The sequence below is a fragment of the Ranitomeya imitator genome, chromosome 4 (assembly GCF_032444005.1).
Source record: "Ranitomeya imitator isolate aRanImi1 chromosome 4, aRanImi1.pri, whole genome shotgun sequence".
NCBI classification, from domain to species: Eukaryota; Metazoa; Chordata; class Amphibia; order Anura; family Dendrobatidae; genus Ranitomeya; species Ranitomeya imitator.
In genome coordinates, this window is record NC_091285.1 from 623,751,917 (window position 1) to 623,772,686 (window position 20,770).

The 20,770-nt window shown below is 44.2% G+C and overlaps 1 protein-coding gene across 1 annotated transcript in view; it reads left to right on the forward strand.

Moving 5' to 3' along the window:
* The window catches only part of LOC138674618 (zinc metalloproteinase-disintegrin-like 4a), a 204,455-nt gene that overhangs the window by 63,668 nt on the left and 120,017 nt on the right, over nucleotides 1-20,770 (forward strand). The window contains exons 5-6 of the mRNA XM_069762434.1: nucleotides 18,739-18,815; nucleotides 20,036-20,213. Coding sequence (XP_069618535.1) covers nucleotides 18,739-18,815; nucleotides 20,036-20,213 — 255 coding nt within the window. The remainder of the gene's footprint in view (nucleotides 1-18,738; nucleotides 18,816-20,035; nucleotides 20,214-20,770) is intronic.

Genomic DNA, 20,770 nt, shown 5'->3' on the forward strand with positions numbered 1-20,770 from the left:
AATTCTCCCTGATAAAAATACAGTGGGAGATTAATATTGGCCTTTGGGCTTGTGTGCCAGTCCTGAGTGTGCCATCTCTCTCACAAATAGTGGGCCATAGAAAGCCTATTTATTTTTTTTTTTGGTTTTATAAATTCTCCCTGAAAAAAAGGGAGATTAATATTGGCCTCTGGGCTTGTGTGCCAGTCCTGAGCGTGCCATCTGTGCCAGCCCTGAGCGTGCCATCTCTCTCACAAATAGTGGGCCATAGAAAGCCTATTTAATTTTTTTTTTTGTTTTATAAATTTTCCCTGAAAAAAGGGAGATTAATATTGGCCTCTGGGCTTGTGTGCCAGTTGTGAGCGTGCCATCTGTGCCAGTCCTGAGCGTGCCATCTCTCTCACAAATAGTGGGCCATAGAAAGCCTATTTAAATATTTTTTTGGTTTTATAAATTCTCCCAGAAAAAAAGGGAGATTAATATTGGCCTCTGGGCTTGTGTGCCAGTCCTGAGCGTGCCATCTGTGCCAGCCAGCCCTGAGCGTGCCATCTCTCTCACAAATAGTGGGCCATAGAAAGCCTATTTAATTTTTTTTTTTGTTTTATCAATTTTCCCTGAAAAAAGGGAGATTAATATTGGCCTCTGGGCTTGTGTGCCAGTTGTGAGCGTGCCATCTGTGCCAGTCCTGAGCGTGCCATCTCTCTCACAAATAGTGGGCCATAGAAAGCCTATTTAAATATTTTTTTGGTTTTATAAATTCTCCCAGAAAAAAAGGGAGATTAATATTGGCCTCTGGGCTTCTGTGCCAGTCCTGAGCGTGCCATCTGTGCCAGTCCTGAGCGTCCCATCTCTCTCACAAATAGTGGGCCATAGAAAGCCTATTTTATTTTTTTTTTGGGTTTTAGAAATTCTCCCTGAAAAAAGGGAGATTAATATTGGCCTCTGGGCTTGTGTGCCAGTTGTGAGCGTGCCATCTGTGCCAGTCCTGAGCGTGCCATCTCTCTCACAAATAGTGGGCCATAGAAAGCCTATTTAAATATTTTTTTGGTTTTATAAATTCTCCCAGAAAAAAAGGGAGATTAATATTGGCCTCTGGGCTTCTGTGCCAGTCCTGAGCGTGCCATCTGTGCCAGTCCTGAGCGTCCCATCTCTCTCACAAATAGTGGGCCATAGAAAGCCTATTTTATTTTTTTTTTGGGTTTTAGAAATTCTCCCTGAAAAAAGGGAGATTAATATTGGCCTCTGGGCTTGTGTGCCAGTTGTGAGCGTGCCATCTGTGCCAGTCCTGAGCGTGCCATCTCTCTCACAAATAGTGGGCCATAGAAAGCCTATTTAAATATTTTTTTGGTTTTATAAATTCTCCCAGAAAAAAAGGGAGATTAATATTGGCCTCTGGGCTTCTGTGCCAGTCCTGAGCGTGCCATCTGTGCCAGTCCTGAGCGTCCCATCTCTCTCACAAATAGTGGGCCATAGAAAGCCTATTTTATTTTTTTTTTGGGTTTTAGAAATTCTCCCTGGAAAAAAAAAGGGAGATTAATATTGCCCTTTGGGCTTGTGTGCCAGTACTAAGCGTTCCATCTCTCTCTCTCTCTCAGTCAGTGGGCCATAGAACGCCTATTTTTGGTTTTATTTGTTTTCTAAATTCTCCCTGAAAAAATCATTTTATTTTATTTGGTTTCTAAATTCTTCCTGATAAAATCATATTTTTTTTATTATTTTTTTTTCTAAAGTCTCCCTGAAAAAAAAAAAAAAAAACAGTGGGAGATTAATATTGGCCTTTCTGCTTGTGTGCCAGTCTTGACTCCTGGGTGCGTCATCTCTCAGTCAGTGGGCCATAGAACGCCTATTTTTGGTTTTATTTGTTTTATAAATTCTCCCTGAAAAAATCATTTTATTTTATTTGGTTTCTAAATTCTTCCTGATAAAATCATATTTTTTTTATTATTTTTTTTTCTAAAGTCTCCCTGAAAAAAAAAAAAAAAAAACAACCAAAAAAAACAGTGGGAGATTAATATTGGCCTTTCTGCTTGTGTGCCAGTCTTGACTCCTGGGTGCGTCATCTCTCAGTCAGTGGGCCATAGAACGCCTATTTTTGGTTTTATTTGTTTTATAAATTCTCCCTGAAAAAATCATTTTATTTTATTTGGTTTCTAAATTCTTCCTGATAAAATCATATTTTTTTTATTATTTTTTTTTCTAAAGTCTCCCTGAAAAAAAAAAAAAAAAAAACAACCAAAAAAAACAGTGGGAGATTAATATTGGCCTTTCTGCTTGTGTGCCAGTCTTGACTCCTGGGTGTGCCATCTCTCTCTCTCTCTCTCTCTCTCTCTCTCTCTCTCTCTCCAATTGTGGTCCATAGAAAGCCTACATTTTTTTTCCTTGATTTGGGTTCTAAAATCTACCAGAGAAAATAACTACATCAATCATTGGTAGAAAAATATTGGCCTCTGGGTTTGTGTGCCACTCCTGACTCCTGTGTGCGTCATCTCTCAGTCAGTGGGCCATAGAACGCCTATTTTTGTTTTTATTTGTTTTATAAATTCTCCCTGAAAAAATCATTTTATTTTATTTGGTTTCTAAATTCTTCCTGATAAAATCATATTTTTTTTATTATTTTTTTTTCTAAAGTCTCCCTGAAAAAAAAAAAAAAAAAAAAAAAAAACAGTGGGAGATTAATATTGGCCTTTCTGCTTGTGTGCCAGTCTTGACTCCTGGGTGTGCCATCTCTCTCTCTCTCTCTCTCCAATTGTGGTCCATAGAAAGCCTACATTTTTTTTCCTTGATTTGGGTTCCAAAATCTACCAGAGAAAATAACTCCATCAATCATTGGTAGAAAAATATTGGCCTCTGGGCTTGTGTGCCACTCCTGATTCCTGTGTGCGTCATCTCTCACTCAGTGGCCCATAGAAAGCATATAGTTTGTTACATTTGTTTTCTAAATTCTCCCTGCAAAAATCTATTTTTTTTTTTTGGGGGGGTTTCTAAAGTGTTCCTGAAAAAAATAAAAATAAAAAAAAAATAATAGTGTGACATTAATATTAACATTTGTGCTTCAGTGACAGTCCTGCGTGTGGGGCATCTCTCTAATTTGCAGCCACCAAAAAAAGAGTGTGTAACATTGGGCCTGATTTTCGCTGTGGTCTCACCAACCTGTAAAGGGGTAGCTAAATCATACTGAAGTTATAGCTCACCGTGTAAGTTGTGTGACTGCAACAAATAACGTTAGTTTGGTTACGTTTTTAAAACAATGAGGAAGTCTAGTGGAAGAGGTCGTGGCCGGGGGCGTTCATTGTCAGCTGGTAATGAGGGTAGTGGTAGTGGTGGAGCATCAGGTGGTCGTGGGGGAAAAAATATTGCACCTAAGTCTGGAGCTGTGGAGCCAGGTTCGTCGTCCGGCTACACAAGGCCTCGAACGCTCCCTTTTCTGGGATTAGGAAAACCGCTTTTAAAGCCGGAGCAGCAAGAGCAAGTTTTGGCTTATCTTGCTGACTCAGCCTCTAGCTCTTTTGCCTCATCTCGTGAAACTGGTAAAAGTAAAAGCAGCGCGTCGTTAGTGGATGTTCACGGTCAGGGACAACTCACTTCCTTGTCCTCTTCAGCAAAAACAACAACAGAGAAGAATGCAGCAGGCGACACAACGGGTTACTCCATGGAGCTCTTTACACATACCGTCCCTGGCTTAGAAAGTGAAGCAGTTAACAGTCCATGCCCATTACAAATTGAATCTGACATGGAGTGCACTGACGCACAGCCACAGCCAGACTACTATGCTGGTCCTTTGACTCAGACCACAACATTGCCCTCGCAGGGTGCTGATCAAGAATCAGACCCTGATGAGACTATGTTGCCCCATCACGAACGCTATACCACCGAACGACACGGTGACACAGACGAAGTTGCGCAGGAGGTACAAGAAGAGTTATTAGATGACCCAGTTCTTGACCCCGATTGGCAGCCATTGGGGGAACAGGGTGCAGGCGGCAGCAGTTCTGAAGCAGAGGAGGAGGAGGGGCCGCAGCAGGCATCAACATCGCCACAGGTTCCATCTGCCGGGCCCGTATCTTGCCCAAAACGCGTGGCAAAGCCAAAACCTGGTGGAGGACAGCGTGGCCATCCGGTTAAAGCTCAGTCTGCAATGCCTGAAAAGGTATCCGATGCTAGAAAGAGTGCAGTCTGGCATTTTTTTAAACAACATCCAATTGATCAGCGCAAAGTCATCTGTCAAAAATGTTCTACTTCCTTAAGCAGAGGTCAGAATCTGAAAAGTCTCAATACTAGTTGCATGCATAGACATTTAACCACCATGCATTTGAAAGCTTGGACTAACTACCAAACGTCCCTTAAGGTTGTTGCACCCTCGGCCAATGAAGCTAGTCATCAACGCAACATCCCTTCCGGCAGTGTAGGACCACCATTTAGCGCACCACCTGCTGTATCTGTGCAGGTATCTTTGCCAGGCCAAAGCAGTCAGGGTCAGGGAATCACCAGTTTCGTAGTAGGAAACACTGCATCTAGGGCACCGGCGGCAACAATACCATCTCCCACCGTCTCTCAGTCTGCCATGTCCACCGGCACCCCCGCTAGTTCCACGATCTCCAGCTCTCCAGTCCAGCTCACCCTACATGAGACTATGGTTAGAAAAAGGAAATACTTAGCCTCGCATCCGCGTACACAGGGTTTGAACGCCCACATAGCTAGACTAATCTCGTTAGAGATGATGCCCTACCGGTTAGTTGAAAGCGAAGCTTTCAAAGACCTGATGGACTACGCTGTACCACGCTACGAGCTACCCAGTCGACACTTTTTTTCCAGAAAAGCCATCCCAGCCCTCCACCAGCATGTTAAAGAGCGCATCGTCCATGCACTCAGGCAATCTGTGAGCACAAAGGTGCACCTGACAACAGATGCATGGACCAGTAGGCATGGCCAGGGACGTTACGTGTCCATCACGGCACACTGGGTAAATGTGGTGGATTCAGGGTCCACAGGGGACAGCAAGTTTGGGACAGTTCTGCCTAGCCCACGGTCTAGTAAACAGTTGTCTGTAGCCGTTCGCACCCCCTCCTCCTCCTCCTCCTCGTCCTCCTGCAGAAGCAAGAGCTCGTCCACAGACCGCAGTCGCACAAACACTCCATCCGCACCTGCCACTGTTGCACACCAGGTCTCCCATTATGGGGCAGCTACTGGCATACGTCAGCAGGCTGTATTGGCTATGAAGTGTTTGGGCGACAATAGACACACCGCGGAAGTTCTGTCCGAGTTCTTGCAGCAAGAAACGCAGTCGTGGCTGGGCACTGTAGATCTTGAGGCAGGCAAGGTAGTGAGTGATAACGGAAGGAATTTCATGGCTGCCATCTCCCTTTCCCAACTGAAACACATTCCTTGCCTGGCTCACACCTTAAACCTGGTGATGCAGTGCTTCCTGAAAAGTTATCCGGGGTTATCCGACCTGCTCCTCAAAGTGCGTGGACTTTGCGCACATATCCGCCATTCGCCTGTACACTCCAGCCGTATGCAGACCTATCAGCGTTCTTTGAACCTTCCCCAGCATCGCCTAATCATAGACGTTGCAACAAGGTGGAACTCAACACTGCACATGCTTCAGAGACTGTGCGAACAGAGGCGGGCTGTTATGTTTTTGTGGGAGGATACACATACACGGGCAGGCAGTAGGATGGCAGACATGGAGTTGTCAGGTGTGCAGTGGTCGAAGATTCAAGACATGTGTCAAGTCCTTCAGTGTTTTGAGGAATGCACACGGCTGGTTAGTGCAGACAACGCCATAATAAGCATGAGCATCCCCCTAATGCGTCTGCTGATGCAAAGTTTGACGCACATAAAGGATCAGGCGTCTGCACCAGAGGAAGAGGAAAGCCTTGATGACAGTCAGCGATTGTCTGGTCAGGGCAGTGTACATGACGAGGTACCGGGCGAAGAGGAGGTGGAGGATGAGGAGGATGATGGGGATGAGTATATTTTTAATGAGGAAGCTTTCCCGGGGGCACGGGAAATTGGTGGCGTGGCAAGGCCGGGTTCTGGTTTTTTGAGGGACACAAGTGACGTAGATTTGCCTGCAACTGCCCCTCAACCAAGCACAACCGCAGATTTGACAACGGGAACTTTGGCCCACATGGCGGATTATGCCTTGCGTATCCTCAAAAGGGACACACGCATTACAAAAATGATGAACGATGACGATTACTGGTTGGCCTGCCTCCTTGATCCTCGCTATAAAGGCAAATTGCAAAATATTATGCCACATGAGAACTTGGAACTAATATTAGCAACAAAACAATCAACTCTTGTTGACCGTTTGCTTCTGGCATTCCCTGCACACAGCGCCCGTGATCGTTCTCACACGAGCTCCAGGGGCCAGCAGACCAGAGGTGTTAGAGGGGCAGAAATCAGAAGTGGCGTTGGACAGAGGGGTTTTCTGACCAGGTTGTGGAGTGATTTTTCTATGACCGCAGACAGGACAGGTACTGCAGCATCAATTCAAAGTGACAGGAGACAACATTTGTCCAGTATGGTTACAAACTATTTTTCATCCCTTATCGACGTTCTCCCTCAACCGTCATTCCCATTTGATTACTGGGCATCCAAATTAGACACCTGGCCAGAATTGGCAGAATATGCATTGCAGGAGCTTGCTTGCCCGGCAGCTAGTGTCCTATCAGAAAGAGTATTCAGTGCTGCAGGTTCAATACTAACAGAAAAAAGGACTCGTCTGGCTACCCAAAATGTAGATGATCTAACCTTCATTAAAATGAACCACAACTGGATTTCAAAATCTTTTGCCCCACCCTGCCCGGCTGACACCTAGCTTTCCTATGAAAAGGTCTTGCCTGTGGACTATTCTGAATGACTTTTCCAATCTCGTAATTTTCTTCACCTGATTGTCCAGCATACGACATGTTTCCACCTCACGAAATGGCCAAACTCCCCACACGGGGCCGTGCTATCGCCACTTTGCGCTTGGACCCTTGAGAGTGCTGTTTGTCTGAAGAGGTGGGTGTGGCCGCTTTTGGTCGACGGCACTGCCACTGGGTCCCTCATAGTACAATAAAGTGTCTCTGGCGGTGGTGGTGCGCACCCAACGTCAGACACACCGTTGTAATATGAGGGGCCCTGTGCCTGTACCGCCGGCCACAAGACAGTTCCCCCCCCCAGCTCAAACAGTGCTCTACCACTAGCAAAATTATCTCTCACAGCTTCACCAATGTGTAGTCTAGCCGCTGACATCCTTCAATGCCTGGCACTGACAATACCATTGTTTTGACATTTTTGTTATGTTAGGCCTTCGAAGCCTGTCTGCGGTCCCTTCTTTCTACAACTACTACACTGACCAGGCCACTGCTGGCCGTGTTACCCTGGAACCAATTTAAAAGTGCCTACAGTCAGCCCAATTTTGTTATGTTAGGCCTTCGAAGACTGTCTGCCGTCACTCCTTCCACTAGACTTCCACTGACCATACACTGCTGCCCATGTACCCCTGGAACCAATTTAAAGTGCCTACAGCCAGCCCAATTTTGTTATGTTAGGCCTTCGAAGCCTGTCTGCGGTCACTCCTTCCACTAGACTTCCACTGACCAGACCACTGCTGCCCGTGTACCCCTGGAACCAATTTAAAAGTGCCTACAGCCAGCCCAAGTTTGTTATGTTAGGCCTTGGAAGCCTGTCTGCGGTCACTCCTTCCACTAGACTTCCACTGACCAGACCACTGCTGCCCGTGTACCCCTGGAACCAATTTAAAAGTGCCTACAGCCAGCCCAAGTTTGTTATGTTAGGCCTTGGAAGCCTGTCTGCGGTCACTCCTTCCACTAGACTTCCACTGACCAGACCACTGCTGCCCGTGTACCCCTGGAACCAATTTAAAAGTGCCTACAGCCAGCCCAAGTTTGTTATGTTAGGCCTTGGAAGCCTGTCTGCGGTCACTCCTTCCACTAGACTTCCACTGACCAGACCACTGCTGCCCGTGTACCCCTGGAACCAATTTAAAAGTGCCTACAGCCAGCCCAAGTTTGTTATGTTAGGCCTTCTAAGCCTGTCTGCGGTCCATTCTTTCAACTACTACTACACTGACCAGGTCACTGCTGCCCGTGTACCCCTGGAACCAATTTAAAATTGCCTACAGCCAGCCCAATTTTTTTATTTTAGGCCTTCGATGCCTGTCTGCGGTCCATTCTTTCAACTACTACTACACTGACCAGGTCACTGCTGTCCGTGTACCCCTGGAACCAATTTAAAATTGCCTACAGCCATGTGTTATTATTTTAGGCCTTCGATGCCTGTCTGCGGTCACTCCTTCCACTAGGCCTCCACTGACCACACCACTGCTGTCCGTGTACCCCTGGAACCAATTTAAAATTGCCTACAGCCATGTGTTATTATTTTAGGCCTTCGATGCCTGTCTGCGGTCACTCCTTCCACTAGGCCTCCACTGACCACACCACTGCTGCCCGTGTACCCCTGGAACCAATTTAAAATTGCCTACAGCCAGCCCAATTTTTTTATTTTAGGCCTTCGATGCCTGTCTGCGGTCCATTCTTTCAACTACTACTACACTGACCAGGTCACTGCTGCCCGTGTACCCCTGGAACCAATTTAAAATTGCCTACAGCCATGTGTTATTATTTTAGGCCTTCGATGCCTGTCTGCGGTCACTCCTTCCACTAGGCCTCCACTGACCACACCACTGCTGTCCGTGTACCCCTGGAACCAATTTAAAATTGCCTACAGCCATGTGTTATTATTTTAGGCCTTCGATGCCTGTCTGCGGTCCATTCTTTCAACTACTACTACACTGACCAGGTCACTGCTGCCCGTCTACCCCTGGAACCAATTTAAAATTGCCTACAGCCATGTGTTATTATTTTAGGCCTTCGATGCCTGTCTGCGGTCACTCCTTCCACTAGGCCTCCACTGACCACACCACTGCTGTCCGTGTACCCCTGGAACCAATTTAAAATTGCCTACAGCCAGCCCAATTTTTTTATTTTAGGCCTTCGATGCCTGTCTGCGGTCCATTCTTTCAACTACTACTACACTGACCAGGTCACTGCTGCCCGTGTACCCCTGGAACCAATTTAAAATTGCCTACAGCCATGTGTTATTATTTTAGGCATTCGATGCCTGTCTGCGGTCCATTTTTTCAACTACTACTACACTGACCAGGTCACTGCTGCCCGTGTACCCCTGGAACCAATTTAAAATTGCCTACAGCCATGTGTTATTATTTTAGGCCTTCGATGCCTGTCTGCGGTCACTCCTTCCACTAGGCCTCCACTGACCACACCACTGCTGCCCGTGTACCCCTGGAACCAATTTAAAATTGCCTACAGCCAGCCCAATTTTTTTATTTTAGGCCTTCGATGCCTGTCTGCGGTCCATTCTTTCAACTACTACTACACTGACCAGGTCACTGCTGCCCGTGTACCCCTGGAACCAATTTAAAATTGCCTACAGCCATGTGTTATTATTTTAGGCCTTCGATGCCTGTCTGCGGTCACTCCTTCCACTAGGCCTCCACTGACCACACCACTGCTGTCCGTGTACCCCTGGAACCAATTTAAAATTGCCTACAGCCATGTGTTATTATTTTAGGCCTTCGATGCCTGTCTGCGGTCCATTCTTTCAACTACTACTACACTGACCAGGGCACTGCTGGCCGTGTACCCCTGGAACCAACATCAGAAAATATAAAAATAAGTATTTTGCTTATAAAAAAGAAAATACTGGTGAGATATCAAATGCAGACATTTTAACATTAAAAACAAACACACAACTAAAATCTGGTACAGTACTAAAAATGGCCACCAGCTACAATTACTTTCTCCTGCAAGTAGTTAACTGAAAGTTTTTTTAAATTGAAAACACACATATGGCATCCACCGAGTGTTGTCCTGTCGCGTCTTCTTTATATTATTGCCGAGAAGATGCAAAATAATGAAAATAATAAAATCATTAATTACCAAAATAATAGAGAAAGTCAACACCACATTGCAAATAAACATTCATTCCAAATAAAGAAGCAGGGCGCGTCCGAGGGTGAGTATATACCTAATAAGAATATAATCACCCTCGGACGCGCAATGCTTATTTCCAACAGCCTTCCTTCCTAAGAATCAGCCCTTCCGTCGTGTAGAGAGACGTTGTGTTACACTCCAAGGTGTTCCCCAGGTTGCCTTTCCTGAGCTTCGATCTTCCGGCTCTCGTTTAGTAGTTCTTGGAAACTACTCTGCATTAGGCCTTCAAATTGGGTATGGGGTGTAGAGAGATGGTGTGTTCCACTCCAAGGTGTTCCCCAGGTTGCCTTTCCTGAGCTTCGATCTTCCGGCTCTCGTTTAGTAGTTGTTGGAAACTACGCTGCATTAGGCCTTCAAATTGGGTATGGGGTGTAGCGAGAGGGTGTGTTACACTCCAAGGTGTTCCCCAGGTTGCCTTTCCTGAGCTTCGATCTTCCGGCTCTCGTTTAGTAGTTCTTGGAAACTACACTGCATTAGGCCTTCAAATTGGGTATGGGGTGTAGAGAGAGGGTGTGTTACACTCCAAGGTGTTCCCCAGGTTGCCTTTCCTGAGCTTCGATATTCCGGCTCTCGTTTAGTAGTTGTCGGAAACTACGCTGCATTAGGCCTACAAATTGGGTATGGGGTGTAGAGAGAGGGTGTGTTACACTCCAAGGTGTTCCCCAGGTTGCCTTTCCTGAGCTTCGATCTTCATGCTCTCGTTTAGTAGTTGTCGGAAACTACGCTGCATTAGGCCTACAAATTGGGTATGGGGTGTAGAGAGAGGGTTTGTTACACTCCAAGGTGTTCCCCAGGTTGCCTTTCCTGAGCTTCGATCTTCCGGCTCTCGTTTAGTAGTTGTTGGAAACTACGCTGCATTAGGCCTTCAAATTGGGTATGGGGTGTAGCGAGAGGGTGTGTTACACTCCAAGGTGTTCCCCAGGTTGCCTTTCCTGAGCTTCGATCTTCCGGCTCTCGTTTAGTAGTTCTTGGAAACTACACTGCATTAGGCCTTCAAATTGGGTATGGGGTGTAGAGAGAGGGTGTGTTACACTCCAAGGTGTTCCCCAGGTTGCCTTTCCTGAGCTTCGATCTTCATGCTCTCGTTTAGTAGTTGTCGGAAACTACGCTGCATTAGGCCTACAAATTGGGTATGGGGTGTAGAGAGAGGGTTTGTTACACTCCAAGGTGTTCCCCAGGTTGCCTTTCCTGAGCTTCGATCTTCCGGCTCTCGTTTAGTAGTTGTTGGAAACTACGCTGCATTAGGCCTTCAAATTGGGTATGGGGTGTAGCGAGAGGGTGTGTTACACTCCAAGGTGTTCCCCAGGTTGCCTTTCCTGAGCTTCGATCTTCCGGCTCTCGTTTAGTAGTTCTTGGAAACTACACTGCATTAGGCCTTCAAATTGGGTATGGGGTGTAGAGAGAGGGTGTGTTACACTCCAAGGTGTTCCCCAGGTTGCCTTTCCTGAGCTTCGATATTCCGGCTCTCGTTTAGTAGTTGTCGGAAACTACGCTGCATTAGGCCTACAAATTGGGTATGGGGTGTAGAGAGAGGGTGTGTTACACTCCAAGGTGTTCCCCAGGTTGCCTTTCCTGAGCTTCGATATTCCGGCTCTCGTTTAGTAGTTGTCGGAAACTACGCTGCATTAGGCCTACAAATTGGGTATGGGGTGTAGAGAGAGGGTGTGTTACACTCCAAGGTGTTCCCCAGGTTGCCTTTCCTGAGCTTCGATCTTCATGCTCTCGTTTAGTAGTTGTCGGAAACTACGCTGCATTAGGCCTACAAATTGGGTATGGGGTGTAGAGAGAGGGTTTGTTACACTCCAAGGTGTTCCCCAGGTTGCCTTTCCTGAGCTTCGATCTTCCGGCTCTCGTTTAGTAGTTGTTGGAAACTACGCTGCATTAGGCCTTCAAATTGGGTATGGGGTGTAGCGAGAGGGTGTGTTACACTCCAAGGTGTTCCCCAGGTTGCCTTTCCTGAGCTTCGATCTTCCGGCTCTCGTTTAGTAGTTCTTGGAAACTACACTGCATTAGACCTTCAAATTGGGTATGGGGTGTAGAGAGAGGGTGTGTTACACTCTAAGGTGTTCCCCAGGTTTCCTTGCCATTGCTTCGGTCTTCCGACTCTCGTTTAGTAGTTGTAGAAAAGTACACTGCATTAGGCCATACAAAATGGGTATGGGGTGGAGAGAGATGGTGTGTTACACTCCAAGGTGTTCCCCAGGTTGCCTTTCCTGAGCTTCTATCTTCAGGCTCTCATTAAATTGTGGTTAAATGGAACAACTGCATTTGGCGTACTAGTTGGTTTGGGGCCTACTATCGGTGTCTGCCACTCCTTGCTGTTCTCCTCCACTGAACAAAGCTGTGCCGCCTGTTTACTACGGTTGCCAATTTTGAACTGCATTTCGACTACTTACTGATTTGGCCCTACTCTCTGTGTCAGCCTCTCATTCCAGTTGTCCTCCACTGCAATGCCCCCTGGTTATTCCTGTGTTACCAATTTTGAACTGCATTTAGCCCACTTTCTTCTTTGGGCCTATATCTGTGTTTCCACTTCATCGTGCCCATTGCCCAGCCAGTGATAGATGAGTCTGCTGGTACATTGACCCATAACGCAACATTCCCCGTGCACGCTACACAACAACATTGTGACCCTGCTGAAAGTCAGGTTGCTCTTCCCGCATACCATACCACCTTACACGGGGACAAAGAGGAAGGTGCAGATGAAAGTGCAGGTTCCTTCATCAGGTGGGGGGAGGAATACTAGTTGGCGACGTCACTGGCACAGGGCCTCTCATAGTACGCAAAAGTGTTGCTGCCGGTGGGAGGCGCCCCCGCCGTGCAAACACACCGCTGTACTTTGAGGGGCCCTGTGCCAGTGCCAATGCCAACGAGTGGGCCCCCCCTGCTTGCTCAGGTTCACAGCACTTGCAAAGTTGAAATACTTACCTCTCCCTGCTCCACTGCCGTGACGTGGTCCAGATTTCCTGGGCCCACTAATTACTTGAACCAGCCCTACCCCCCACAACTTTAGCCAAATGACCCCCAATTTCAAATGCCTTCCAATTATTATAAGGTAAATTACGCTTGACAAGCTTCATTAAGAAGAATGGATGGTTTTGACATTAAAATGGCCACTCTAGGTGTTTTCCTGGCCCCCACTCACTGCCGACTATGCTGCCCCATTGACTTGCATTGGGTTTCGTGTTTCGGTCGATCCCGACTTTACGTCATAATCGACCGATTTCACTCGACCCGACTTTGGACATAGTCGGGTTTCGCAAAACCCGGCTCGACTCTAAAAAGGTCAAGGTCGCTCAACTCTAGTGTACAGTTTTGGGCACCGATGCTCAGGAAGGATATAATGGAACTAGAGTGAGTATAAAGGAGGGAAACAAAATTAATAAAGGGGATGGGGGAACTACAATAACCAGAGAGATTAGCAAAATTAGGATTATTTAGTCTGGAAAAAAGACGACTGAGGGGCGATCTAATAACCATGTATAAGTATATAAGGGGACAATATAAATATCTCTCTGAGGATCTGTTTATACCAAGGAAGGTTACGGTCACAAGGGGCATTCTCTGTGTCTGGAGGAGAGAAGATTTTTCCACCAACATAGAAGAGGATTCTATATTCTTAGGGCAGTGAGAATCTGGAATTTCTTGCCTGAGGAGATGGTGATGGCAAACTCAGTCGAGGGGTTCAAGGGAGGCCTGGATGTCTTCCTGGAGCATAACAATATTGTATCTTACAGTTATTAGGTTCTTTAGAAGGACGTAGATCTGGGGATTTATTCTGACAGAATATTGGCTGAGCTGGATGGACAAATGTCTTTTTTCGGCCTTGCTAACTATGTTACTTATGTTTGCGCTCACTCCTGGTCTCAAAACACAAAGAGCACAATTTGGTTTTTGGAGCTCGAATTTTGCTGTGTTGCTTTTGCAGATTCCCTGTTGTGCCAGTACAGGAGAAAACCCTGAAAAGTGAGCCCATGTTTGAAGCTACACCTGATCAGGTTATTCATCTAGGGGTATAACAAGGAGTAGTAATTTTATTGTTGCTTCAGTCTGTAATGTCGGACACTGTTCCCATTTAGCGATGTCTGCATCTTTCTAGCGATTATGTTTGAAAACTGCAAAAGATAGTCAGATGTGGTACAACTAGGCTTATGTAAAACCATCTTTATGAATAGTATATATACAGTATATATTAGACAAATAAAATAAGTGCCCAGTTACAAAAACTGGTCCAAAACACAGTAAAGTAGAGACACCCGACGTTTCGACCCTCCCGGGTCTTAATCATGGGGTTTACTTGGGTTCAAGAGGAATGGGAGTCAGGGTTAGAGAATAGCTGTATATAAGCTTCCATGCAGATAATGGTAGGCTGTAAATAAATGGTAACCTTTGGAGGATATGAAATGTGCCAGGTAATGATAATAGGTCACCTTAAGAGGCTTTGAATGGAGGCCCGGTGCAATAAAAGTCCTGTGCAATAAAAGGCGTTGCTTTTTGTATGTAATATATTTTCCGTATCTGGTATGGTAAGATATGAGTGTAAATGCTAGAAGAAAAGTGGCACACACCCTTCTGTGCAGTATAAGTGTTGTCCTTTATTTGCGATTAGCAGGTTAGAGACATTTTTCTGCGGCGGCTGGTGAGGAGAGGAGGGGTGCGGGGAGTGAACGACTGAACGACGGCCGTTTCGCGCTCTTGCGCTTCTTCGGGTCCATGTGTGTCTCTGTGGTGTCACTTCCTATATATAAGGTGTGACTATTACAGGTGATAAATATACAATTAATATATCACATTAAAAACAATGTTTCTGATACTAAAAAGCGGACTGCACATTAATACAACTTGCCATTGCCATATCCAATTTATCATTTAAGCCCAAAGGGCCATGGGCATTAGCACACATAATCCATTTGGCCTCACGCTGTAATAGTAGTTTGTTGTGATCTCCACCCTGCGGTGGAAACTTAACTATTTCCAAGCCTGCAAAACATAGCCGGCTAGGATCGCTGCAATGTTTTTCCTGCATATGTTTAATAAACCGTACGCGCCCTTTGCCTTTTAATACCAAATTATAATGTTCACGAAATCTGGTGAACATAGGCCTAATTGTCTTTCCAATATAAAAATGATCGCACGGGCAGAATATTGCGTAAACTACAAAATTACTTTTACAGGTGATAAAATCTCTGACATAATGCTCTATTGTACCAATTTTTATAGGGTTATTAGTTTTATGCAAATGACAAAAGCTGCAGTTCCCACAGTTATGATTGCCCTGTGGTAGTTTTTTTTTTATCCAATTATTATTATGCGGTAAAAGGCGATTTTGGACCAAAAGGTCACCTAAATTTTTTGTCCTGTTATAAGCGAACTGCGGCGCTAGTGTAGTTAATTTACTTAAGTCATCATCTCTTTGCAAAACGTGCCAGTTTTTCCCAACATTTAGTTTAGTACCGATTTTTTAAAGATACCACTTTTCCATAAATTTGAACGCACTGTGGGAGAGCACGAAATCCAAGCCCTCCATTATAAATGAGATGAAATCTGGATCTTTATCCGTATGTGATAGAATTCGATGTATGGCTTCTAAGCCTTTGTTCTGTGGAATTCTGGTGTATAGATTCACTATATCGATGGAAGTTAGTGAAAAATTTGGTTGCCAATGAAAGTCTTTTAGGACTAATAAAAAATCTCCTGAGTCTTTAATAAAAGATGGAATTTTTAACAATAGAGGCTTCAATAACCAATCTAGGAATTGGGATAACGGCTCTGTCAGTGAATCTTTCCCCGATATCATCGGGCGTCCCGGCGGTTGTTTTGGATTCTTATGGATCTTAGGTATACTGTACCAGTGGGGGAAGTTTGGATATTCTGGTAACAATTTATTTGCTCTACTTTTTGTGATGGTTCCTGTCTCTACATATTTTCTTAATAATGTTCTCAATTTATCTTTAAACTTAGCTGTAGGATTATTACCTAAGATTAAATAAGTATTGGAATCATTTAATTGGGATAGGGCTTCATCTATGTAATATTTTTTATCCAGAATAACCAAATTTCCGCCTTTATCGGCTCTCCTTATAATAATATCATCCCATTTTTGTATTTCCGCTAATGCTCTTTGTTCGCGGGATGATAAATTCCCAATTGGTTTTTTTTATATAGAAGCGCCTCAATGTCCTTTGATATAAGATCATGAAACAAGTCCACCACATTGCCAGGAGATATGGGGGGTAAAAAGCTAGACGTTACTCCCCCTTTAAATGGCTCAAAATAGTCTATTGTTTCAAGAGATATATGGGGAGATGTAGTTTCCTCACAGCTCTCGTCTAGATTCGCTAATAAAAGCGCATCTTCTATATCCTTTGCATTGGCTGGTGGATATGCCATGAATCCTAATCTTCTGATAGTAGCGGGGCTGTCCGTGGTAGTAATAGATTTATTTCCCTCTTTACTTAAAAAAAAATGTTTATGTAAATGCAATTTTTTTATGCTCTTAAACAAATCAATTTTAAATTCACATAAATCAAAAGGTTCTGGCAGACAAAAATTTAACCGCCGTGATACGACACCAATTTGATCCTCCGTGAGTGGTTTTTTTTAGATAAATTGAGAATTTGTAGAGTATCTTTATTTAAGTCTACTTTATCTTTTATTTTCTCCAGGATACTTGTTTGCGTTTTTTCTTGACACTTTTTTCTGCCCCCTCTCCTGATCTTTCTCCCAAAGGGGCCGATGTATTTATAGCAGACGAAGATGTCGCTCTTTCTTCTATTTGATCTTCAACGATGCTCCATCCATCCCCAGGCGGTTTTTGTTTTCTAAAAGATTTAATAGGACGTTTTTTATAAAAAAAATTTTTGTTATTTTTATTTTTATTCCAAGAGAATATTTGTCCTGTTTCATAATCTCGTTTATCGCTGAGGAATTTCTCCTTTTTCTTTTCTTTGGTTTCCGTTTGTATAACAATTCATTTTTTCTCCAATTTTTTTTAAAAAGTTTTTATTTTGATTATCTGTAATCCTTGAGGAAAGTTCTCTCTTTGATTTATCCAATTGTTCACACAATGTAGCATAATCTTTTTCATTTTGCGTTATAACTAGTGTTGAGTCATACCGTCCGATACTTGAAAGTATCGGTATCGGATAGTATCGGCCGATACCCGAAAAGTATCGGATATCGCCGATACTGATACCCGATACCAATACAAGTCATTGGGACACCAAGTATCGGAAGGTATCCTGATGGTTCCCAGGGTCTGAAGGAGAGGAAACTCTCCTTCAGGCCCTGGGATCCATATTAATGTGTAAAATAAAGAATTAAAATAAAAAATATTGATATACTTACATCTCCGGAGGCCCCTGGACATCACCGCTGGTAACCGGCAGCCTTCTTTGCTTAAAATGAGCGCGTTTAGGGCCTTCCATGACGTCATGGCTTCTGATTGGTCGCTGCCGCTCATGTGACCGCCACGCGACCAATCACAAGCCGCGACGTCATTCTCAGGTCCTAAATTCCTAGAATGAGGAGTTTAGGGCCTGAGAATGACGTCGCGGCTTGTGATTGGTCGCGTGGCGGTCACATGAGCGGCACGCGACCAATCAGAAGCCGTGACATCATGGAAGGCTCTAAACGTGCTCATTTTAAGCAAAGAAGGCTGCCGGTTACCAGCGGTGATGTCCAGGGGCCTCCGGAGAGGTAAGTATATCAATATTTTTTATTTTAATTCTTTATTTTACACATTAATATGGATCCGATACCGATTCCCGATACCACAAAAGTATCGGAACTCGGTATCGGAATTCCGATACCGCAAGTATCGGCCGATACCCGATACTTGCGGTATCGGAATGCTCAACACTAGTTATAACTAGTTGTAGCAGGTTTTGCGAACACTGCAAATGTATCTGCTCCCATGCTTTTTGAAATCCTGGGTCTTCCTTAAACTGCAAGATTTCTTTGAAGACCCTTAATCCTCTTGGTACATGATTGCAATCAGTGTATGATTTTAATGATTTTATTTTGCAGAATAAGCGGATTTCTCTTTCAGCAAGAGCATAGATCTTCGACTCCAATGTTTTTGAGCTAATCAAATCCAGTTCATCTTTATAATTGCAGTCAGCAAAGAAATCCACCGCACCCTCTCTGCCTGCTAAGATAGGTGTTGCTTCGTACTTATAGTCAGAATAGTGCCAATCATCGGTGGCCCATGGTGGTAACTGCGTCCTGAGGCTGTAGAACCGTCCGGGATATGCTTGCGCCCTGTTCCCCAGGACCCGGGAGGGTCAAAACGTCGGGTGTCTCTACTTTACTGGGTTTTGGACCAATTTTTGTAACTTGGCACTTATCTTCTTTGTCTAAAATAAAATCCCACAGATGGTTGCAAATCATTCCATTAGAGTGTGCGGTGAATTTTTGCTATTTGAGTCAGAGTTGGAGTCAGAAGTCGGGGAAATTGAGGAGTCGGAGTCGGTGTTTGGCTTACCAACTCCTCAGCCCTGGTTCCTAGGATGATATTTTGTTACTGTTCAGTACATAAGAGGCGCTTGGATTTATTTATTTTTTTTGCATAGGAGAAAAATGAATGCCACATTGTTGGGCCGATCAGTCACACGGACCAAAATTGGATTAAAATTGTACCTTTTACACCAATGAAAAATGGTCCACTGTTTCTTCTTTGCCTAAATAAAAAAAACCTGGACTGAGGCATAACTATTAAAAGATATTTTTCTAGGATCACTGCAACTACCAGGGGCATGTAAAGCATGAGAACAACTCAATGGTTACCCTGAGTACATGTAATGGGTTAAGGTATGTATCACATCTATCTATCTATCTATCTATCTATCATCTATCTATCATCTATCTATCATCTATCTATCATCTATCTATCTATTATCTATCTATCATCTATATATCTCATATCTGTCTATCTATTTATTATCTATCTTATATCTATCTACTGTATATCTATCTATCTATCTATCTTTCTATCTATCTATCTACTGTATATCTATTTATATATAAGAGTCATCGTGGTAACTGGTCAGATCATGACATTATATCCCTCCTAAATATTCCACAATCACTTTTGCGTAATATTATTGAGAAGAGCAAGGAATCAAAGCAACTTATCCACGAAGTGGATACCATGTAAAGTTGTCACCAACACTCTTCTGACTCCATAACTCCAAACCTCCTCTGGTATTGCCATCAGCATGAAAACTGTGCACCAGGACTTCTATGGCATGAGTTTCCATGGCCAAGTTGCATGCAAACATCACCAAGCACAATACCAAGCATCAGATGGAGTGGTGTAAAGCTGCCGTCACTGTACTCTGGAGCATTAGACATGTATCCTGTGAAGTGATGGATCACGCTTCTCTGTGTGACGTCCGGTGGACGAGCCTGGATTTGGTGAATGCCAGGGGAACATTACCTGCCTAACTAGATTTTGCAAGCTGTAAGGTTTGATGAAGCAGGAATAATACTGCGGGTTTGTTTTCAATGGTCGGCTTTAGTCATTAGTTCCAATGAAGGGAAATCTTAATGCTTCGGCATAGAAGACATCCAATGCAATTGTATAGTTCCAACTTTGTGGGAACAGTTTGGGGAAGACCCTTTTCTGTTCCACGTGACTGTGTCCCATTGCACCAAGGTCAGTAAAGACAACATTGGAGGAGTTTGGTGTGGATGAGCATGACCCGGCCTGCACAGAGCCCGGACCTCAGCCCTTTTGAACATCTTTTACTGTGAGCCCAGCCTCTCCTCTAACATCACTGTCTGACCTCACAGATGCTGTCCTGGATGAATGGTCACAGACTTTTCTAAAAACTTGTAGAAAACCTTCACAGAAGAATAGAAACTATTATAGCTGCACTGGCAGGTCTACTCCATATTAATGCCATTGGATTTGAGATGGGATGTCATAAAAGCTCCAGTACGTGTACTGTGTAATCTATCTATATAATCTCTAATAGACTGAAGCAGACGCGTTTACATGATCTTACATGTTGTTCATAATTTCACAGCGGTCTTATCCAGACTCGAGAGCAGAGGTTTTTCATTGAACCCCTAAAGTTCACAGATAGTGGGGAGCACGCTGTGTATGAGCAAGTGGAGGAGTCCAAGACAGGCTGCGGTGTGAGCGAGAAAGCTACAAAGCAGAAACCACCGTCCTTCATATCATTTCGGGCTTCAGCTGATGAGGTGGGATTATTTGCTTAGTCTCCTATTTCTTTTTTTCTAGACTTTTTAACATGCTTTCATTATGAGTGGCCGCAGTTACATGGCTTGTTGCATGAGAATACAATCAGATCATAGAAAGTATTATGTATCATCTCCCCCTATGTATTATGCTGTCCACACATAGGATAGTATTGCAGAATAGTCAGATCTACTATATACAGTGGGTACGGAAAGTATTTAGACCCCTTTTAATTTTTCACTCTTTGTTTCATTTGCAGCCATTTGGTAAATTCAAAAGTTAATTTTTTCTCATTAATGTACACTCTGCACCCCATCTTGTCTGAAAAAAACTGAAATGTAATTTTTGCAAATTTATTAAAAAAGAAAAACTGAAATATCACATTGTCATAAGTATTCAGACCCTTAGCTCAGAATTGAGTAGAAGCCCCCTTTTGAGCTAGTACAGCCATGAGTCTTTCTTGGGAATGATGCAACAAGTTTTTCACTCCTGGATTTGGGGATACTCATGCCATTCTTCCTTGCAGATCCTCTCCAGTTCTGTCAGGTTGGATGGTGAA